Source organism: Megalops cyprinoides, chromosome 3 (assembly GCF_013368585.1).
Source record: "Megalops cyprinoides isolate fMegCyp1 chromosome 3, fMegCyp1.pri, whole genome shotgun sequence".
NCBI classification, from domain to species: domain Eukaryota; kingdom Metazoa; phylum Chordata; class Actinopteri; order Elopiformes; family Megalopidae; genus Megalops; species Megalops cyprinoides.
In genome coordinates, this window is record NC_050585.1 from 22150584 (window position 1) to 22172744 (window position 22161).

General features: G+C 44.6%; 3 protein-coding genes across 3 annotated transcripts; 2 read left to right on the plus strand and 1 right to left on the minus strand.

Moving 5' to 3' along the window:
* Nucleotides 1-7621, plus strand: ca4c (carbonic anhydrase IV c). The gene is made up of 8 exons (XM_036523958.1): nt 1-67; nt 4056-4103; nt 4518-4682; nt 4938-5083; nt 5435-5527; nt 5796-5862; nt 6481-6644; nt 7407-7621. Exons 1-8 carry the CDS (start codon nt 13-15, stop codon nt 7590-7592), a joined length of 924 nt encoding a protein of 307 aa, XP_036379851.1. The 5' UTR covers nt 1-12; the 3' UTR covers nt 7593-7621.
* An 872-nt stretch (nt 7622-8493) lies between these two features.
* On the minus strand, nt 8494-15744 carry asl (argininosuccinate lyase). Its single transcript, XM_036524876.1, has 16 exons — nt 15400-15744; nt 15028-15222; nt 13671-13754; nt 12625-12681; nt 12135-12232; nt 11692-11769; nt 11312-11389; nt 11091-11143; nt 10874-10936; nt 10525-10639; nt 10156-10240; nt 10010-10069; nt 9834-9917; nt 9615-9695; nt 9369-9475; nt 8494-9072 (listed from the first exon to the last, which is right to left on the minus strand). Exons 1-16 carry the CDS (start codon nt 15412-15414, stop codon nt 8928-8930), a joined length of 1398 nt encoding a protein of 465 aa, XP_036380769.1. The 5' UTR covers nt 15415-15744; the 3' UTR covers nt 8494-8927.
* Nucleotides 15745-16298: 554 nt separating this feature from the next.
* On the plus strand, nt 16299-20649 carry LOC118775658 (calcitonin gene-related peptide-receptor component protein). Its single transcript, XM_036525674.1, has 6 exons — nt 16299-16352; nt 18311-18347; nt 18453-18551; nt 18962-19056; nt 19763-19820; nt 20130-20649. The coding sequence occupies exons 1-6, from the start codon at nt 16345-16347 to the stop codon at nt 20271-20273; spliced, it is 441 nt and encodes a 146-aa protein (XP_036381567.1). The 5' UTR covers nt 16299-16344; the 3' UTR covers nt 20274-20649.
* Nucleotides 20650-22161: the final 1512 nt, after the last annotated feature.

The window sequence follows — 22161 nt, forward strand, 5'->3', positions numbered from 1 at the left end:
TGTGGTCTAACTATGAGTTTCTCTCTTCATCTCTCTGCTGTACTCTGGACCCTGTCCGTCACGACAGGTAAGAGCTACACTGCTACACAAAGACTGCTGCATACAGACTGCTACACAAAGACTGCTGCATACAGACCGCTACACAAAGACCTCTGCATACAGACTGCTACACAGACACAGCTACAAAACCCACTGCACTGGGACCACCAGAGTCAGAATGCTGCCGTGAGATGGCAGTTCAGCTGTTATGTTATGACCCATTGGTTGCTTTATAAGTGTTACAGTGTGTATAAGATTTAGCATTTCTGTTTGAGATGGGTGTTTTATGTACTGTCGTAAAGCAGTATGTATATATGTTTAGTACAAGCAGTGATTGTATAATCTGGCTCATGTAATCAGCCCACACTGGCATCCTCTCCAGGACCACTGAGCATTGTGTGAGCTGACTTGTTGTATGTGTATGCTTGCACATTTAAGTTATTTTCAGAGACAGAACATCTCTTTGGGGGAAACTTTCAACGATTCATCCATTACAGTATGTTTTCGTACTGCCGGCCCCACCTCACACACAATAACACCTGACCTGTAGATGATAACTTTATCTGTAAACCGACCTGGCCCAAACCCAACAGGTTCACTTGATAAAAATGCTTGTAATTACCAAATACGCCACTGGCATTAATGAAATCAAATTAAAATCACATTCAAAATAAATAATTAAATCTCACTGAGATTTAATTCAGCATCTTAACAATTCAACACAATACAGTCTGTCCTTTGGAAAATATTTCACAATAAGATTAAACAAATAATATAAAATAAGATTACTATAACATTAAACAAATAAAAATAAAAAATCAGCCCAACAGTTCAACAAATTGAACAGTTCTTTTTAGGAAAACATGGCACTTAAGTGGAAAACTCAGTTTTTCCTGTCTAATTAAGTGAATAGTCTAAACATGTGTTCAGTAGCCTTAAACATGTTAATTCCCTTTGTATAGATTCCATTCATTCAAAATGAGATTTTAGGCCAAATAGACAGCAGTGCATTCAAAACCTGACATCCGGACAGGTTGAGCCCAACCCAACCCGAACCCAAATAACATAATGCAATTATACACTGGAACTGGTGGGATCCTAATATGTTTTTTCAGGTTCTGTCGTATTCGGGTCAGGTTGCAGGGATTTAATCCAAAATGACCTGTATATCTTACAGTTTTACAGTTTTTTTGCCCAAGGATACCACAGGAGTGCCCCACCCTGGAATCAAACCGGCAACATTTGAGTTGAGTCCTGCTCCTTATCACTACTTCCAAGTGCCTTTTTTGTTCGAGTGTTAAAATGGTAAAGTTGGCTCCATTGTCCAACTTTGGAAATATAAATGTGGGCCCCTCAGTAGAGGTTCTGTGTCAGAATACCAGAATGAACAAACAAGTGGAGCTGGGCTCAGGCTCTCACGCTGCTGTGCTAATCAGGGCTTTATTAGAGCCAGGTGAGAAAATTAGTCATTTCAAAGGAGTCTTGTCAGTACCTTGGTGCACATGAACCTGAATGAAAAGACTGAGCATGCTCTGGGTAGAGTTCCATAGAGACTCTTTTGTTGCAGGTGGACACTGAAAGAGGGCATCTCCTGAACTGGAAGGTGGACAAAAACTGATTGCAGTGCTTGTGAATTTTAACACTTTGTTTCCGCCAATTCACCCTGCACATATCCCGAGCTTAGCTCTTTGGAGGTTCTTTGTGCCGCTGTAGTACAAATGTGAGGACTGTGAGACAGGGCTGGCGCTATGGGGGTGCTTAGGGGTGCGTTGCAACCCCAGAAGGATCTCAGTGCACACCCAGTTGTCTCCTTATATCCCGATGTCTCCATAGAATTTATTACGTTTTTGTTTTTAATATATGCACACTTCTGTATTTTCTCTGGGTGCTGAGCCTGCTGTGAGCATTCCTATAAGGGATATCCTACAGAATAGACTGAGAAAAAGCTTCCAATATGCTTGTTCACACTGATTACTTCTTGTCAGAGAAAATGGCCAAGAAAAGCAGGTGATGGAAGAGCAATTGTTCATATGAATCTACATGTACACTTTTAATCAAAATTTGCAGACATATAGATGCCACCATCAGTGTTCCCCGGGTTAAGGAAGTGTCTGGCTGGATGGAATGCCGGTATGTTCTCCCTCGTGCGTGAATCAGACGCCCCCTGGGGTTGTGTGAGTTCATCTCAGCGCCATCCTCAAGGCCGAATAACTGGAAAAGCGCCTTTACATTGCTGTCACGTTAGAGCCATTAAGAGTTAGAGTTTTTATTGCATGGACAGGGTTGGATTTTAAAATGCCCTGGTAACTTGTATTTACAGTTAGGTATTACCTAGTTTAGGAATCTCACTCATTACCATAGGATTATGCACCTGTGACATCGAAGAATGCTGAAAAAATTCAAGTGTAACGGGTTGGCTTATCAAGCTCTACTCCCAATTCTTTTCTTTACTTCACTTCACTTTTATTGACCAAAGTACAGCCCAAAGTCAATCTTAAACATTGCAGGAAAGCATTAATCGAGTGAATCGCATTCTTTCGTTCCCTCTGAATGCTTAATATTCTTTGAAATGTATGATATCGATAGGCAGTCACGCTCATGACCGCCGCATGAAGACCTGTCTCCTTCCCAGCGCATGTCAGTATTTTGACTTGTGTTGTTATTCACATTTCAAATGACACCTCTATACATTTCTTCCAATAAATTCGCGCATCTACATTTTTTTACAATTTCATTTCTTATTCATGGCTGTCATATGCTCGAGTTCACACAGGACTGAAAGTCACACCTACTTGTCTGAGCTGGATTGTGTCGATTCATTCGAGTCCCATTTCTCCTCATTAATGCTACAATAACAGTCATTACTTAGTTACTGGTTAACGCTTGGGTCCAGCAGACGGGGATCCACTGTTTAGACGCCAGTACCCGCGGTGTTCATATGCTGGGCGCACTTTGTGCCCGTAAGTTTATGGCTGTCCTCAGTATCACGTATTTACTTGGTAGAGGCCCTGCCAACGGAGCTCACAAAGCCTGATAAATAAAAGTGCATTCTGTAAATAGCCAATACACAAAATATGTATAATACAGCTTCTTAAAACAACATAGAATGGTAGAGTATTAGGCCATATGCAAATATAGCAAAGACTTAAATGTGTCATTTGAAACGTATAGCTTGAGACAGAGTTGCTAAACTAAGTTTAGATTCCATGCATGAATACTCAAAAATCAATTGATGTACACATTTGTATTAAATATGAGCTATTTCTTGACTTAAGCAATGTTTTCAAGCAATGTTTATCATTTTATGATCTGTTGAAACTTGTATTCACTCACAGTCCCACAGGAGTTTTCACTGACCCAGCCTGGCCTTGACTAAATGCCCTGATCTAGGGTTTAATATAAGCACATTTCCCCTCATAATGGTTAAGGTCAGTGTAGTTGGGAATGCTGGCCCTAGGTCATCCCTTACGGTCAACCTGTACCTCAAGCATCTCCTTCTCCTGCGAGTATGATGTAACGTGCTGAATCATGGCGAGCGACACCCCCCCTTAGTTTTGGGGCAGGGTTAATGGCCACACAACGCACCTTGGGATAGTGTTGAGGCACCTGAGTGCCACCACTGGTTAATGCTGTTTTCCTCCTTTGTGACCTCACTTGACCCCTACAGAGGAGTCAGATGGAAAGGTTGCTGATGGTGAGGAAAGCACAAGCCGTCTTAACCTAAATAATAAAAAGGTCAAACTTGACTGAATAACTCAAGAAAGGGAAAGTGCTATTTTTAAATGACGCTGTCCTGTGATGGTTGTTGGTGGGGTCTGGACCCGTGACAGGAGTCACCAGCCTGCGGAGGGCCAGAGCTTAGCACCCAAGGCAGTGGCATCACAGACTCACAGAGGTGTTCTGTTCTATATTACCGTGCTCTCCTTTGTTCTGTTCTGATGTGATCTGCACTGCACTGATGTGGTTTGTTCTGTTCTGATCTGTTCTCTTCTGATGAGATCTGTTTTCTCTTTCAGCCCATTGGTGCTACCAGGCCCAGTACTCGTGCAATCAGACTTGTAGAGGTAAATTACTTCCTGAGCTCAATACTTACCTCTGTGCTGTTTTCATAAAATGAAGCAAAATTCCACTTTTACTGAATGCTCCCTCTACTCCATATTCCCACACAATAAAGGAGAGAGTATTTCAGGCTGGACCCCTCAGCCTGATCCCTGACAAGGACCCTCACTCCTCACACACAGAGAGGGCCACATTTTAATTATCATTTTTTGCATGCCAACTGTCATTTTACCCCTAGCTGGCCTGTTTTAGAAAGATCACTGTAACCTGTAATCACTGTAAAAGGCATTGTAGGCTTCACTGTAGAGATCACTGTCCACAGAGCTGTAGATATGACTGTAAGAGGTACTGCATGTATAGCTGTAGATATTACCACAAACAGGGCTGCAGGTATTACCACACATGTTTTTGTGGTATAGCTCCAGGCGATTGGTTCACTATATTCCCAAAATGTGGAGGGAACCGTCAGTCTCCCATCAACATCGTCACTAACAAGGTCCAGCATGACCCCAACCTAACAGCCCTCAGCTTCTTGGGATACCATGATGCCCACAACATCACTGTTGAGAATGTGGGTCACTCAGGTGAGCTGCTGACTGGTTCTGTCTGTACCTGTAATCTCTAACAGGCCAGTTTAATCTTTTTTAAATAAAAGTGGTATGATTATTATCATTATACTGTCATTATACTGTATTTATGTATATATATTTTATATCAGTACAGGAATAGTTTTACTCTTTAATACTCTTATAGTTATTAATACCATATAACAATAATAATTATTAGTATCAAATATGAACATCATAATAATGATAAAGCATGGGGTTTTGTTTCTTCAGCCCACTTCAGTCTGCCCCCCTCCCTGCGGATCAGGGGGGGCAATTTGATGGACACCTACAAGGCGGTCCAGTTCCACTTGCACTGGGGGTACGATGCCAGCCCTGGGTCTGAGCACACTCTGGATGGAGAGAGACTGCCCATGGAGGTGAGCCTTGTGCTCCAGCATGAAAATATGGGCAGGTTCACTGAGTGACTGCATTCTGACCTGTTTAAATGTATTCCTTTATTCTTTGTTTAATTTGTGAACATATGTTGACACTTTTTTGCTTTTCATAAAAGCTGTCCATGAATGTGAACATGTTGTTGGCTGTTATCCCCCGCCTGTCTCTTTCTCACTGTCTTTCTCCATCTCCATCTCCATCACTCTCTCTCACACCCTTACATTCTTTATCTCACTCTGTCTCTCTCCCATACTACCTCTACCTCACTCCCCACACACCCCCTCCATTCCACCCTCTCTTGTCCTCCCTCACTCCCTCTATCCTTCCCTCTGAAGCTGCATGTTGTCCACATTAAAGAGAGGTACAACTCTCTGGAGGAAGCAGAAAATGACACGTCTGGCATAGCCCTGCTCGCCTTCTTCTTCCAGGTGAGGAGCGCAGTTAAACGGCATTTAAGATAAGATAGCACTTTATTAAGCTTAGCGTATGGTATGTATTTTTTTGCATTGCATAAAAAAATGTATGTATTGCATTTTTTCTACTTAAATATCTTAAGAATGTAAATTAAATGTACTCTTCCATGAATTCAACCTAAACAGCATATACACAGCACACACACACACACACATACGCTCAACTCAAACATATATACCAAAGTCTCTAAATTGCATAAAGATTGTCTGATTATTCTCCTAGGAATCTTCTGAGGACAACGTTCACTTCAGTGTTCTGGTTGACGCTCTCGGAAGAGTCCGCAATGTGGGTATGTGTCACATCTGGGAGAACACATTTGAGGAAGTGTGACTCCTGGAACTGGCAGATTTTGTCACATTTGCACAGCATTTTTCTCCTCACAGGGAAGTGCTGTGCAAAAAAGTTGAGCCTTCAGTCCCATGATGTGTGAATTAGGGCGTGATAATTACAGAAAGGCAACTGGGTCATTTTATACAGCTGGATGAACCAGTGAAGCAGCTGAGGGTAAAGAGAAACACTTTGAAACAGGACCCCTTTATCAGCACTTTGGTGACTGCTGGTGGGTGGAGTGTATCCTGGCGGTTTGACAGAGTGGCGCTGCAGCTGGACTTACAGCCAGCTTACAGAGGTTTCAGGTTTGATTCCTAACAGGGACATTGCTATTTCATTTTGAGTAACTGAACCTAAACTCTGTCAGTTAGTATTTGGCTGTATAAAACTTCTACGTCTTACCAACAAATTAACAAGGCAGTTTGTCAAGGGTGTCTAGCAAGTATGCTAAGCAAATGCATGCTTAAAAAAATGATACTATTAATTTCATTTTGACTGGTGATTTGCAAAGAGCCTCTGACAGGCTTTAGGCCGTGTCATGATGGCCATGTTGTGTTTGTCTCCTGTCTTGATTAAGGGGACAGCTACACGATCAGAGGGCTCCGATTTGGAGAAATCATCCCTGGGCCTCACGAGCTGCATGGTTACTATCGCTATGCCGGATCCATGACCACGCCCGGCTGTGACCAGGCCGTCGTTTGGACCATATTCCAGACGACCATACCTGTCAGTCGAAGACAGGTATGTCTCTCTCTCCGGTCAGCTGCCACAGTGCAATAATCATAACCACACAGCTGCCAGCATATCTTTACATCATTACATTTCATTCCATATTCACTGAGGAGATACCATATCCAGGGTGGCATGTATAGCTGTGAAACATTGCAAACGACACCCTTGTGTAGTTGTACCTTTAACGAGAGCAGAAAATTCAGCTAGACTGAGTATTCTGGCCTAGAGCTGGGCTGAGTAGGGTTGCCAAGAGCTGATCATTTATATGGATCCATCACTTTTAAAGAAACACATTTACAAGAAAACGTCTCCTAACGTAGAGGCAGGGTGCTAGATGAAGGAGCTATGACCTCTGACCCCCAAACTTCTGCACTGCCAGGACTTTGCTTGTTTTTCCTGAGAAAAAGCTGAGTTGACAGATTCCACTCCTGAGAGAAGTGAAATAGTAGTAGTAGTAGTAGAGCAGAGAAGCTTTTCTCAGTTGTAGTTTGGAGTCGCATTTTCCTCTATGGCAACAGTTCAGTGTGCTCTCCCACTGTGTTAACCCATTCCTGTCTAACAGACTCTACACTGGTGTCTGGAAATATGATTTCCTGTCACCCCCAGATGGTGTCTGAGAGTTTTTTTCTCTGTTGTCCCCCGCTTGTGAAAGCAAGTTAAAATGTGTTCTCTCTGCTGCCCCCAACTGGTGCCTAAGTATTACAATGTGTTCTCTCTGCTGTACCAAGCTGGTGCCTGACAGTTATTATGTGTTCTCTTTGTTGCCTCCAGCTAGCGTCTGTCAGCCGTCAGCTGGTGTTCCATTCAGGAAAGCCCATGTCGGAGATCTTCAGACCCGTGCAGAGATTAAACGGACGCACCGTTTACTGGTCGGCAGCCAGCTCAGTTCTACCCAGCCGGGCTGCTGTGTGGCTGTGTGCACTGGGGGTGCTGGGAAGACACTGGCACACCCGCTAAGGCCACAGAGTAACTGAAGAACAGCACCACCATCAGGCCAGACACAGAGGGCACATTCTGTAGAGCCAAATCACATGGTAAACTCCCGGTGCTAGCTTGGCTTAAATGCGTTTTCAGACTGGCTGTGGACTGTGTACAAGTTCTTCTATTAACTGGACTAGTTCTTAAAGATCCTTCTGTGGCCATTGTCTGTCACAGATGCACAAACAGAAAGGTGTATGACAAGGCTCTGATTTCTGCTCTCTCTTCTTCTGTTGTATTTATATGTGTTTTTTTACACATCTCTATAGATTTTTCAATTGTTACGGCAACTTGCCCCTGTTCACACTCATTATTAAACGACACAGTTGTAAATGACACAGATTTTATTGAGAATGTGTGTGCTTTAACATTGATTATGTTAAATAGGGTATTTGAAGCTTTAAAGTATATGATGTATAATTGTAACATCAGGCGAACCAGCAGTCATGCTGTATTGTATTGTAACAGTAACAATGAACTCTGCTGCCCCCATCTGGACAGTTAATAACATGTCAGGCCTCACCATCAATTGTTGACAGCAGTTGTGGTAGCTCCGAGTAACACTTGTTGTTTCAATCACTTGAGGGAGTCATTCAGTCTAACCAGAGGCAGACCTTACTGAAAGCATTCCAACCTCAAGCAGGTTATACATGTAATGGTAGACTCTTATCCAGAGTGACTTACAGAGCAAGGGCATTGTGAATGCTTTTTCTTTATGTACACGAGAGAACATGTCTTTTGTATCCTGCACCATGTAAGTTTTTCAATATTTTTCTTATTTAGGAAAAATCTTTTCTTATTCCACTAAAGTAGAGAACCTCCTACACATTATGTGGCAGTGTCCCACAGTGGCCTTTTAACCTTCATTAAGTACTTCGGCAAACTATTTTTTCCAGACACTTTTCTTTCATTTTGGTGAATGGTAAATTTTTGAAAATGGACCAGTGGGGGAAAAAAGCAACCCTTGACTATACCTGTCACATAGCTGAGGACAATACTCTATAGTGTTTAGACTGAATACCCCTTAAAGTTATACTTGTGCATATTATTGTATCTTATAATTCAGCAGAAAGCAGATCTCAGAGCAGCAGTTCACACACAGTATATATGCATGTTTTACACACCTCCGTTTCTTTACTGTACCCAGAAACAGCACATCACATTAAACCACTCACTCCAAACAAATACACACACACACACACACACACACACACACCCCTAAAACCATCCATGACCCCATCCCAGCCATGCATTCAAACCCCAGGATTGTGTCCACTACACTGAGAGTGTGTATGAGGGGGCACACCTCTTCGTTCACTGCCCATGTGTTTTGAGCCAGCCACGCAGATATTCAATCTGTGCAGTGACACTACTCCGGGCAGTGCCACCGGGGGCGCTGTACTGCTCCACGCTGCTGGTGTAGTCCCACACTGTGGACACGTCATTCTCAAACAGAGGGCTACAGAGGCAAAGGGAACAGAGTGACATTCAGTAGAGACACACACATACGGTCACAGACACACCTGTGTATTTTTTTCTCCCACATACACACATGCACACACAGGCACATATAGAAATACGTACGCAAATAAATAATTATTACTAGGGCAACATCTGTCCTGATAAAAAATGGACAGTAGTAACAGACATATGAACATGTGAAACAAAATGTGTGTAAGTGTGTATGTATATGAATGTGTGTGTGTGTTTGTTTGTGTATGCAGGGCTTGTTGATCAGGTTTTTAACAGACTCACCTGGCTGTGTTTAGATCCTGCACGCTCAGCTGGTTCAAGGGAACATTCTTAGATTCGGCCAGAAAGACAGCCTTCCCAGAGCAGCCGTGAGCCTCTCGAAACGGCACCTGGGATCGAGAGACAACACCTGACAGATTAAGGGGCGGGGCGGGTTGAACAGACACACACATACACACACACACACACACACTTGCATGTGGGGAGTAACGTCTCTGACTGGATGGCCTCAGAGGCAGTGATACTCACGCCCTTCCTGACAAGGTAGTAGGCCAGATCTGTAGCCAGCATGTCAGGGCTGAGAGCTGCCTGCATGGCACTGGGGTCGATCTGTACAGGAAACGAGTCACAAAGAAGCAGCCAATCAGAGGCCTGCACTACCAAACCAGCAAGAAACACAGCCTCCCCCCACCCACACGCCCACACACACACACACACACACACACACACACACACACATCATCTCACCTTCAGCGTGGACATCACCCCTGTGGCCACCTGCAGCACAGCGTGGACGGTGTCGTAGCAGTCAAACATGGCCTCTTTGTCTTCCTACAATGGAGAGAGGGGCGTTAGCACTGAAGTGCTACAGCTACAAACACATCAAGAAGCCGGCCGCATGGCACACACAGGTAGAGCCTTACCTGTAAGTCCTTGTTGTATGTGCTGGGGAGTCCTTTGAGCGTCATGAGGAACCCTGCACACTGGATCATACAGCAGACAGAACTCTGTTATTAAAGAAGACACTTGTACATCCAGAGGGCATGGTTCAGAGTTCTGAGCGTCTTACCCTCCCAAAAACTCGTCCAGCTTTGCTGCGGATCAACTCCAGACTGTCGGCGTTCTTCTTCTGAGGCATCAGGCTACTGCCAGTGCTGCCAATGAATACACCAATCAAATCAGCCGCTCAGTAAATCAGTCAACCAATCAACACTTCAGTACCAGTTACAATCAGACACACAGTGCTTCACATACAGGTCATTTAAAAGGCAAGAAAGCCAACTACAATCACTACCCACACCAACACACATCACATGATCACAACCATCACAGCCCACAATAACACACACAACATTAAGCTGTCCTTCCTGTCCTGTCCTTCCATGGCCCAATCGCCTGGGGCTGAAGAATGTTTTTTCAGTGGGGCCAGGTGAGTCACCTGTAGGCATCTGAGAGCGTGACAAAGGAGAACTCCTTGGTGCTGTACAGGATCAGATCCTCCGCCATCTTGCTGAGGTGAGTGAGGCACAGAGACACCCAGAACAGAAACTCCACTAGAGCGCACACACACGAACATACAAACACACAAGGAGGGAGTGAATCAATCACAGCATGGGCAGCATGGGAAAACCAAGGTCACACAACCTCCCCTGAAAAAGCAGTGTGTTTTAAAATGTGCTATGATACAAATACAAAAAGGAACACGTTTTAATACATGTATTTCTGTTTGGATGTGGTGCAAACCAAAAAACACCAGTGATTTCAGTTTAAGGTTAAAACTGACATACCGACAAAATCTCTCTGTCCAGTGGCATCCATGCTGTTTAGGCTCAGGGAGTCGAAGGACAGCTCTGGAAAGAGAGTGGTGAGCGTTAACAGTCCAAAAACACCTTAACACACCATGTCAGGTTCAGTCAACACCTAACACACTTTACAGGGGGGACTCCACACTGTATGGCTTTCACAGAACAGCTCTGGAAGCGAACCTGCTCCTTCGGCACTCACCTTTACGAAGCAGCTCGCGATCGATCCCGAATGGATTTCCAGCAATGGCTCCACTGGTAGATACAAAAACAAACAAAACCGTGTATGTTCCTCTGCTAGCTTTTCCAGCACTCATCAACACACAGCATTCCACAGACAGAAGGAAAGTAGATATGAAATGGTAGATTGTTTCATTTCTTGCTTCTGAGAATCCAGGGAGATTTGGGGGGGATAGGGGGTACCTTCCCAGAGGCAGGACATTGACCCTTTTCCGGATCTCCTCCAGCTGCTCCGTGTCTCTGGTCAGGGCTACCGTGTGGCTGTGAGGGCAGAGCCAGAATCATACACAGAATCACTAGCTCTAGCACACTGTTCCATATGTTCATGTGTTACACTGCCTGCTTTTATCATAGATTTATATACTGGACTCATGCCACTCTACCCGACATAGAAGAGTTGGGCATATGTTTGCTTAGCAGTCACTCTGCAGTCTGTACTGTGAGATCATCATGAAAGGAAGAGCTTTCTCTTGTTATTCCTCATCTAATCTGCAGAGTACCTCTGAGGCCTTTATTAAATAAGCTTAATGTGAATAATCAGAGTTACTGCTCCCAATACCTACCTAAGAATCCAATGGCTCCATCTGATTGGCTGGGCCCTCTGCATGTGGGTGTAACCAGGAAACAGGACGTCGATCTCCCTGAGGGACAAAACAACCTGATACACCGGCATCAAAAAAAAAACAGAAAGAGTGGCAAACCACACCCAAGATCCTCTCTGTAACTCAACTCAAATGGAAACATTCTCACACAGAAATTTATCCCTGTGTGTACTCAACCCATAAAGTCATCTTACACAAGTGTTCAATCAAAACAAAAACACAAGATTAAACAGCATGACATTACAATGAAGAGAAAGCTTTCATCTATTTTTTTTTGTTTTTTAATGAATTTTGAAGTTTGAATTCATTTTTAATTTAAGACGACATGAGGGTTTTGACCACATTCAGGTTTCCTGTCGTTATGTGTGTATGCGTGCATGCATCATGCATGTGTGTGTTCTCACGCTGCAGCCCGCTCCACCATGGTGTTGATGAGCTGCACTATGTCGCCCTTCAAGGTTGAGATCGCGTCCCGCAACCACAGTCTCATGTCCGTCACCACCTGCTCAGCCAATCAAAATGCAGAAAAAGGTATACTCAGGGCAACACTCATAACAGAGCCAATAAAATGTATTCCCCCCTAAAAAAACTGCACCAAAATCCCAAGGCATTGGTCATTTTGTGAATCTGCCTGGGTAAATTCACCACGCATTCGTTTCACATTCCTTAATGTTGTAGGTGAAAGCCCTGCCTCTGGCAAAGGGCCAGGATTCTATCAGGAAGCAGCTGGATGCAACAGCAACGGCGGTCCCACCTAACTGACCTCTGTTAACTGGTCCAATGCACTAACAGGGAGCAGACTGTACTCTGACCCTCTGCCCTCCTGGAACACTCTCGTCAAATATTACTCTCAGGGAGGGCAGAGCTACCCCTCCAATTCAGAAGCAGGCCCACCTGGTCATTCCGGCTCCTTCCTGTGTGCAGCTTTCCCGCCGCGTCACCAATCAGCTCCTGCCGAGCAGACAGAGCCGTATCACCATCACAGGCCAAGATACAGAGGAGCAAGGTATGACACATCTATCGAAGGCAGCAGCCAAACGTACCAATGCAGGGTGCCCTCAGAGGGGCGGGACATGCCAGCTAAATCAGCGTTTCCCAGCCTTGGTTTTGGTGCCACTCAGTGCGCATTGGTTTGCATTCCTATTGGTCAGGTTTAGTTTGATCAAACTCGTTACTGACCAGAGTTTGACGGATGTGCCGTTTGCCCTTCATCAAAGAACTGTGTTGTGTAGTGTGCTTGTGAAAGGTACAACCACTGTGTACTTATTTCTGATGAATTTTACCATTAAACAATTAGTTCGTAACTCCAGTTAGTATTACACTTAATTGGTGTAAGATTAACTCATTGTCCAATTGCCACTTTCAGTTTATTAACGGAATTAACTGAACAAATTGACTCTGTTTAGGTGCCAGATATTAAGAAAAAAGCATGCTGAATAGCTATCTCCATTCATTCTTATGTGAGCACAGCCAAACCTTCAACTGCACAGCTTACTCTTCAGTCACGTACAATAGATAACCATAAGGTAACATCAAACCCAGATCAGTATTAATTAACAGGCCAATCAAATAATCAAGAATTCTGCTAGAATGAAACACACAGATTATCACAGAAGGTAAACACTGTTCTAAAGCCATTCAGGATGCCATACTATGCAGAGATTTTTTTAATGATAGATTCTGCATCCTGCAGGATCATGGGTCTTTTATCAGTAGGGCACACATGCCCAGATGGAGCCAACACAGTGTTACATTATTTGCTCAACAGACAACCTTACAGTATCCAGGGCCGCTAACACTGTTAGCATTTCACCCACTTTCTATTTATACAGCTGGGAATCTACTGAAGCACAATTGGGTAGGTAACACACAGCAGTGCTTCAGCCAGAATTAGAACCAGCAGCCCTTTGCACGCACGTCCAGCACCAAAAGCACTTCACCCTCAGTCTCCGCTCATTGGCTGTGTGGATGTCTTCGTCTCCGGCTTTGATCTCAAACACACCTTTGGACCACTCCTCAGAAACCTGTAAGCACCAAAACAAAGGACCCAGTTCAAAGCTAGACCAACCCCAGGCCAATCCCAGGTCAAGGACCTAGGTCTACCTGTCCACCTGAGGTGCTTCTGACACCCTCTTTACCTGTTGCATATATGACTATCGGTGAGGACCGTGTCCCTGTGTGGTTCTGGCCTGAAAACGGTGACTGTGGAGCCACCTCCTAACAGCTGAGCTGCTGATCCATGGCTTGTTGCAGCCCAGTGTTGGCGGTATGGTGTAACAGGCAGTGATATGCAGCACGGTGTGTGAGACTCATGGACTCCCAGACCTGTCACTGTTGGACTGGCTTGGACAGTAAAATTCTGAAAATGGTAGAAAATCACTGGCTATGAACCTGTACACAGGAATCATTTGCTCAGTACAGCCTCTGGTGTACCTATGCAAGAAGGTGGTGCTCTCTTGTGAAGTGGTGCATCTTGGTTCTGTTGTTTTTCACCCTTGATTTTCACAGCTGATTAGAAGACTAAATCCCCTCATTACCTGTGCCCAGGCCCCCCTCTTAATGAGGAGATGCAGTGTTTATGTCACAGACAAAACATTTTGAGCATATCATGGGCAGTCATGTATGATCAAGTCAGACTGATGCCAAGACATTACATCAGCAGACAAAATGGTTTATGTTCTGAAGGTTTCTTAGAAAAACACATGAACAAATAAAGTGACAACTTTCACACACACTCAGAATGATATCCAGACATTTCACAACAATAACAGCATAGCAATTGAAAATAACCGCAGACAGAGGAAGGGATTTTCTGACACCGCGTGAAAGTGATCTGGACAATGGTCTAGGCTCCTGCAGTCACATGATTGAATACTTCCTATTGTTCTGTTCACGTGAAAATGGAGCAGCACATTCATTGTTCTGGCACAATTCTGGAAGTGTCTAAGGTGGCGAATATAAACTTTAATAACAGACTCGTCTATGACGCAGTGAGGAAGTTTATAGTTCTATAAACTTCCTCACACACAGTGGCTACACAAGCATTGATGAGTGCACACGAATTCCCAGCACTAGCACGGAGTTTGGCCACAAATTATGGAATTAAAACGCTAGATTCATAAGTCAGAGGACTAATTGGCTGTGTTTATGTAACCTGTATGATAAATCCATGACCATTCATTCATTCACAGAATATCCCGGTTAAAGATTTTAATTGCAGATGGCAGAAAAGACTTATGGCAAGTGCCAAATTGTTGAAAGAATAACAATGAGATGCCTGCGCTTTTAAGCCCTTACCTTGTCTAGACCCCGCAAAATGTCATCTAGCTCCTCAGCAGACACCAGCTTAGCCTTCTCCAACGCCTTCACGTATGCCCTGCTTCCGCGAATATCGGAATCCCACATCCGCTGGTCGTACGCTATGGAAGCGTTGAACTTCTCCATTATGGGGTCAGTGTCCCCAACAAACCTCCCACCCCAAAGTTTGTTTCCCTACGAAACGACAGAAACAAGCGTGGAGTCACCAGTATTCTAACCAAACGATCCTCTAAAATGACTGGTCATAACAAATACCTGTTAGCGTATATCTTAGACATGTAAACACACGTGAGTTGACTAAGATAAAGACTGTAATTATTCAGTTCATAAATAGATAGATACTCGTCTTACCTCTGCACTGGCCATACCTCCACACCGAGATCTGACAGTGCAGTCTACAACGGGACCCTTGCAACTACTGCAGAAGACAAAGACTGCGAGACTGTAAACTGTTAGAGGTTGTCAGAATCGTCTAGCAAGGTAGCCAGCTCGCAACAGTTTAAGGAATCGAAACCAGCACTATTTTACCAATGAGGGGTCATTGCCGTTAACTTAAAACGCATTCTCTCAGTCTCTAGCTATATTTCACACTTGACTGCTTTTCAATAAACAAGGTATCGAGCCTGCGTAAACTCCTTCTAGCCTCCCGATTTTTTTGGGAGCTAGCTAGCACCGCCTAAAAATATACAAATTCTGAGCGAATCAAAGGCGGTGCTACGCCTGTTTGGAATAAATGAATATTCATATCAGTAACGGTAGACCTATCGTCATCTCTTTCGTCAACACGTGGAACTCCTGGAGAGCTGGAGCGTCTCCAAAGAAGCGCCTTCAATTAACTGAGCTTTGTTGAATGATTTGATTGGAAAGGAAGTGAGTCAGCCTCTGATGCAATAACGTACGTGTGTGTACAAACAGACGCAGATCGCTGAAGACTTGCAGAGCTAATTACCAGGACATTAGCCGGGTGTGCTCATGCATTAAAATGCAGACTGGAAGATAAGTTAATTAGCTACAGTAAATCATGTGGCGTTCATAATAATTTAATATTGCATTTGGGGAAAATGTTAGATTCCGGCAAAGGTTGGCAGGGCCAGTAAGGTATGCCGTTGCTTATAGAAAGTTTTTCAAGTGATCACACTTCCTAAAAATCACTGTAATCATCGAATTGTGTGTTTTAATGGAATCGGCAAGACATTCGCCCCGGATCTGGGAAGTGGGGACGGGTAGGAACTAACGATCGAGCTCTTTGTGTACGCGGAGTGTAAATGTGGTGGGACAAGCGGCTGTGAAAACGAGATGGAAGTGTAAGCGAACGGATTTAACGTTTTTTATAATTTTCCCACCCTGCTCTGTTTGTTTGTCTTTGGTTTATTTAACTGAATGTATGGTACTCGTTAAATAATATCTTACTCAGCCGTGTCTAACCTGCAGCGTGACATTAGCTTAAGGCCAGCCAACTTGCTAGCTCAGTGTGAGCTGCTTCTGAGTGACAGCCTGGCATACTGAACACCGACGCATGTGCCCCCTGTTTGCTCTAACTAAATGGTTTAAATGATTCAAAATTTTGAATGAATTTAACTCAACCAATTGGTAGTTACAGCTAGTCAGCTGTCGGATCTAATGGCGTCATTAGCATGCTGGACTAACTCCCTCGGGCTAGTTAGTTTTGGATTCAGCCAGCCAACATGGCATGCGGCTATGTATGTTGTAGGTATTTAGTTAGCCTTTTTTGTAGGCCCAAATGTTATGTGTACCTACTCAGCTTGCAGGCTACTTTTGGAATTCAGCTGTAGACATCGTGGTTTATAGCTCGCTATAAGAAAAAAGTAGACCATCTGCTCTGCTAACTTTGGCAAAGAGAGAGGAAGCTTTCTTTTCACAATTTTTACATTGTGATTTGTGGCTCACAGTATTCTTAGCTAGCTATTGGGCTGCATATGTTACCCTGCTGTCTGAGTGCGTTTTTGAAAAGCTTTCCTTCCCAATGTTAAAGAAATGGAGCTGCTTTGTGGATTCACGTGCGTTTCAGTGTTGTGTTACCGACTGCATTTTCACTCAGGAACCATGCCATTCATTTACATTTATTCATTTAGCAGACGCTTTTATCCAAAGCGACGTACAAAAGTGCATAAGTAGATTCAGAGTTCCAATGCGTTACATTATGTATTTAACAGTACAAGAGTGGTTTATGGAATGTTACTATTTGCTCCTCTGGCTGTAACTGTAGGTCTGTCAGGTTTTGGTAGCAGTAGAGAGCTAGTCTAGACCAATGTTTCTCATTCATGCTCCTGGAGGCCCACTGTCCTGCATGTTTTCCATCTTTCCCTGCTCTACCTACCTGACTGAACTCATCAGTGGTTCTTTTGATTAGCTGAGCACACCTAATTTAATCAAGAGCATGTTAATCACACTAATCAGGTGTGTTTGGAGCAAGGATAGATAGAAGATATGCAGGACAGGGGGGCTCCAGGAGTAGGATTGAGAAACCATGAACTAGACCAGCGTTTCCCAACCCTGCTCCTGAAGGCACACCGTCCTGCATATCTTCTATCTATCCCTGCTCTACCTACCTGACTGAACTCATCAGTGGCACTTTTGATTAGCTGAGCACACCTGATTTAGTCAAGCAGGAAGGATACATAGAAGATATGCAGGACAGTGTGCCTCCAGGAGCAGGGTTGGGAAACACGGAACTAGACTAATGTTGTGCTGTCAGCAGGGGGCGTTGGAGTCTGTCGTCAAATATGTTTGAGCCCTCCGGAGGTGTTTCTCATCCCTATGCTTCAATATTGTCCCTCCTGTTCTGCCAGATCTCAGTTCATTCTTTTATTAAGAAGAAAGATAATCTGACAAATTGGACGCACTTGGTGTGGCTGCAGTCATATTGTAAATTGTTCTAATCTAGTGAGGGTTACAGTGTATGCAGGGTTACTGGTCCTGGGGGGTTACAGTGTTCACAGATCTTTCATTCCAACTGGGCACTTAACAAACTTCACTGAACCAATCATATTCTCTTAACTGAAATCATGCACAGCTTCTTTCCCAGGTCATTAGATCAGAGGATGAAATAGAGCTGGAAAACTGGCAGTCCTGTGGCCATCAAGGACTGGTGTTCAGTTACTCTGTTGCAGGTTCTGGGATGTTTCTGTTTAAACATCCATTGTATATTTTGACTGGAATTATGACCATATTTTCATGTTAAAAACCTTAAATGCTGTAGGGTGAATTCTCATTTGCTGAAAGTGTCGCTGTTGTCTTTCAGGAAGGACGCCAACGCTGCAATGCTCAGTAATTATGAGGTGAGTGTTAAGGCCCTTAGCAAAGTGGGAGTTACACCCCCCCCCCCCCCCCCCCCCACTCTCTCTGTGGTCTCATCTTCGGCCTGGTTGTGTACCTCTGCGCAGGTGTACCAGCTCCTCACGGACCTCAAGGAACAGAGGAAGGAGAGCGGCAAGAGCAAGCACAGTGCCGGCCAGCAGAACCTCAACACCATCATGTACGAGGTCAGTGAATCCATGCTGCAGTCAGTGAGACCATGCTGTGGTCAGTGAATCCATGCTGCAGTCAGTGAGACCATGCTGTGGTCAGTGAATCCATGCTGCAGTCAGTGAGACCATGCTGTGGTCAGTGAGATTTTGCTGAGGTCCATTTTGACAGGTAGTATATGTCCATTTTCCCTTCACAGGCAAATATCAATCCAGTTTTAATATTCCATGTTTGTGTGACATGTTGTTAAATATAGAAAATGTTCAGATGAACAAACTATTGGTATAGTAAATAATTTGCTATTTATTATCTTAGTTCTGTGCCTGAATACTTCAGCAGAAACATGAATGCATTGGTTTTTATTCTGAAATGAAGTCGGTGTGGTCTTGGTGTTTTATTCCCTGTTGCTCCCCCTGCTGGTTGGCAGACTCTGAAGTACCTGTCAAAGACGCCCTGCAGCCACCAGAGCCCTGAGACAGTGCGGGAGTTCCTCACTGCCATGCTGCCTCACAAACTCACCAAGTAAGTGCAGGAGCAGGGCGCCACCACTTCACAATGCCGCCTCTGTGCAAGGTTGCCTTTTTTCCCGGCCATCTGGCATTGCTTGTGTGTATGTTTTTGGGTGGGTGTGTGAGGGTGTGACTGTACTCTGTGTTGGTTCAGCGTTGGATCTGACCTCTGTGGGCTCCAGCTGCTGCGGCGGTTGGATCTCTGTGGGCGGAGCCAGGTTTAGAGCACTCACATGAAGGAGAGCGCCAGCAGGCGCTAGCCAGCACCTGGAACAAGCTAACCCATTGGGGAGCCATAAACCCTACTGTCACACTTTTGAACGTCGGGGGGATTGAACTTTGCATCCAGTTTGTAAAGCCAGATGCAATATTTCTGAATACAAGCTGTTGTTTTCTCGCCCCTGTAATTTTATAGTTTGATTCCAAACCATGATTCCCCCTGCTTAGTTAGCACTGCTACCTTCATAGCTCCTCTTCTGTTTATATAATAGGTCCTCTGCTCACTTCCACAGTTTGTGCCTTAAAAGATACTTTATTTGCTGTTGTGTGAAAGGAGTATGCACTGTAGCAGAAGACAGCGCACTCAGCACTTTAGGCCTTTGTGGTAGTCCACTTATCCGTGTGGCTAACAAGCAGATGCTGTCCTTCTGGCAGATTCGTTGGGTTTTCTGTTGGTCTTTTCTGCCCCATGACTGGCCTTTTCTGTTTTTTTCTCTCAGAGCAGAGAAATTGCAGCTGCTGAATCACAGGCCACAGACAGCAGTTGAGATCCAGCTGGTGAGTCTTGCATCGCCCTCTCTGGCTCCTGTACCATTTCCAAAGCCACCTTTGGAGGCAGTCTTAGCAAGACACCACATTTAGGAGAGACTTCTCCAAGTGTAAAGTGAAATCTGTCCTCAGCGTGTGTGTATGTCTGTGTATATAAATTGTTTATACATGTATATGACTGTGTGTGTGTGTGTCTGTGTGTGCCTATAAACTGTGTGTGCCTAACACCATACGTGTGTATAAATAGTGTGTGTAAGACCATGTGTGTGTAATTGTGTGTATGCATGTATAAACTCATAAACCCTGTGTGTGTTAAAGATGGTGGAGGAGAGTGAGGAGAGGCTGATGGAGGAGCAGATAGAGCAGCTGTTGCAGACGGTGACAGACATTCTCCCTGGAGACCCCCAGCAGGACAACGGCGTTGGCCCCGATGACGCAGAGATGGAGGAGGCCAAGGACTGACCACCTACATGCTGCCCCCTTCAGTGGCCGGAGTGCTAATGGACCAATCGGGACAGGGCTCTGGGGATTTGGAAGAATGGGTGTGAAATTATGTTATGTGTGTGGATGCTAAGTCTCACTGTGCTGGAAGCAACTCTCTCTGAGGATACTCTGCTCATTTCTCTTGAGAGTGTATTATGAGCTTAGTTATTTAAAAAAAACCCTTACATTACAGTGTGGTAGTAAAAAGTAGGGCTCATAGAGACTTGCAGAGGACTGGGGGCCAGCTCTGTCATGTGTTTCAAAGTAATATGTGAAGAAGGATGGGAAAGTTGTTACCAGAATGTGTGTGTGCACGTGTGCGAGTGCATTTGTTTGTGCGTGCGTGCGTGCATGTGTGTGTGTGCGTATGTGTGCGCATGCGTAAGTGTGTGTGTGTGTGTGTGTGTGTGTGTGTGTGTGTGTGTGTGTTTGTGTGGCCTCCTTTCCCCAGTTTTTCTTTTTTCCCATCTGGGGACCAAGCAGCATTCACTCTCTGGCCCCTGTAATGCCCCCTGCTAGCAGACCCAGATGCCTGCAGCTTTTCATAGGTCAATGCTTGTGTCCCTGAATGTGGCAGTGTCTGCTGCTGTCACGGATCTGTCGAGCTCATCAGACTAGAGCAGAGAGCAGCGTGTCAGAGATGGATGAAACTGATACAGCTTAGTGTCCAGTACGGGGTCCTGAAAGCACATACACCCAGGACACATGCAGCCGCTGGGTCTGCAGTGGTTATAATCATATACCAGTAATGATTCGCCTTTGAATTTTAACACAGGTCCCAGTTCAGTCCCGTCGGGGGTGGCTGTTGTACCACTGGGTGTGTGCCACCGCAGTCAGTCTGTTTCTGCAGGCGAAGCTCCATGGCTGTCAAGAGCTGTCACATCAGATGGGCTTTTCCACATCAGAGCCTCTCTGAACCGAGTCCTCTCTCAGTCCCCACAGTTTGTCCTGAAATCACTTCTGTCCCACAGTCTCTTTCATCTGTTCATTTTTTCAATTTTCAAAGTCAAGTGAGAATGAACCTTTGTACGTTATTTTCTTGAGGGGGTGTTTTTTTTTTTTTTCTTTTGAAATGCTGTAGCGATGAAATGGCCTCTGATGAAATCGTACTGTTGTTTAACAGTCAGGGAAGAGCTTGTGAGAGGGCCTCTCTGCACACTGCCTGGGCCTGCGCTCCGAGCTGCGCCTCCTTCCTGTGAACCATGGGCATCTGTGTAGCTTGCTCCATCTGGCACAGCCTGATAGGTAGTTAAACACCAGGAGTCCACGCTCCGTCCTTTATGGTTTACAGCGTTTTGTGACGTGAACACGTTGGCCTGACGTGACCTTCTGCAGTGTTTACGCGCCCCAAAAATAACACGGGAGAGTGAGAGTGAACTGGAAACGTATTTATGCAACGCCCTGTTCAGTTGATGCATAAAACTTATTTCTACTGTTGCAGGGTTTTTGCGGCATGAACTATTTGTGCGTGATATCTGTAGTTGGTAATCTGTAACTACATCTGACACAGGAAATCTCAGTCTGTGTGGGAGTGCGTGCAGCTTTTTCATGCATTGCCCAAACAGGAACAGTGGCAAATCAGATGATAATCATTTTTTTTTTTTTTTTTAGAAAATAAACTCAAACTTAAATCACAAAAAATGTTTTAAAAATCCTTCCTCCTGCTATAGTGTCGTCTTATCCAGCTCCACTGTGGTTTGATTGGTTGTTGTAAAGCTTCAGTGAGCGTAGTGAGCAGGGTGTAGATGCCAGTTTTCACAGAGCTCTGGATGCTGTGATCCACTGAGGAGAGAGTAAAGGCTGCATTTTCCAGGGGTTCACCATACCAGTGCATTTGCTGCATTATACTGCTTGTTAAGCAATACGA

What these genes read in the sequence shown, in the direction of transcription:
- ca4c (XM_036523958.1), top strand. Translation starts at nt 13, where the DNA reads ATGAGTTTCTCTCTTCATCTCTCTGCTGTACTCTGGACCCTGTCCGTC. An exon ending in GAGAGAGACTGCCCATGGAG is followed by an intron (nt 5,084 to 5,434) that starts GTGAGCCTTGTG and finishes TTCCCTCTGAAG; the next exon opens with CTGCATGTTGTCCACATTAA. An exon ending in TACCTGTCAGTCGAAGACAG is followed by an intron (nt 6,645 to 7,406) that starts GTATGTCTCTCT and finishes TGTTGCCTCCAG; the next exon opens with CTAGCGTCTGTCAGCCGTCA.
- asl (XM_036524876.1), bottom strand. An exon ending in GGGTGATGTCCACGCTGAAG is followed by an intron (nt 9,696 to 9,833) that starts GTGAGATGATGT and finishes TTTCCTGTACAG; the next exon opens with ATCGACCCCAGTGCCATGCA. An exon ending in CAGGATCTAAACACAGCCAG is followed by an intron (nt 9,073 to 9,368) that starts GTGAGTCTGTTA and finishes TTGCCTCTGTAG; the next exon opens with CCCTCTGTTTGAGAATGACG.
- LOC118775658 (XM_036525674.1), top strand. An exon ending in CAATGCTCAGTAATTATGAG is followed by an intron (nt 18,348 to 18,452) that starts GTGAGTGTTAAG and finishes ACCTCTGCGCAG; the next exon opens with GTGTACCAGCTCCTCACGGA. An exon ending in TCAACACCATCATGTACGAG is followed by an intron (nt 18,552 to 18,961) that starts GTCAGTGAATCC and finishes GCTGGTTGGCAG; the next exon opens with ACTCTGAAGTACCTGTCAAA.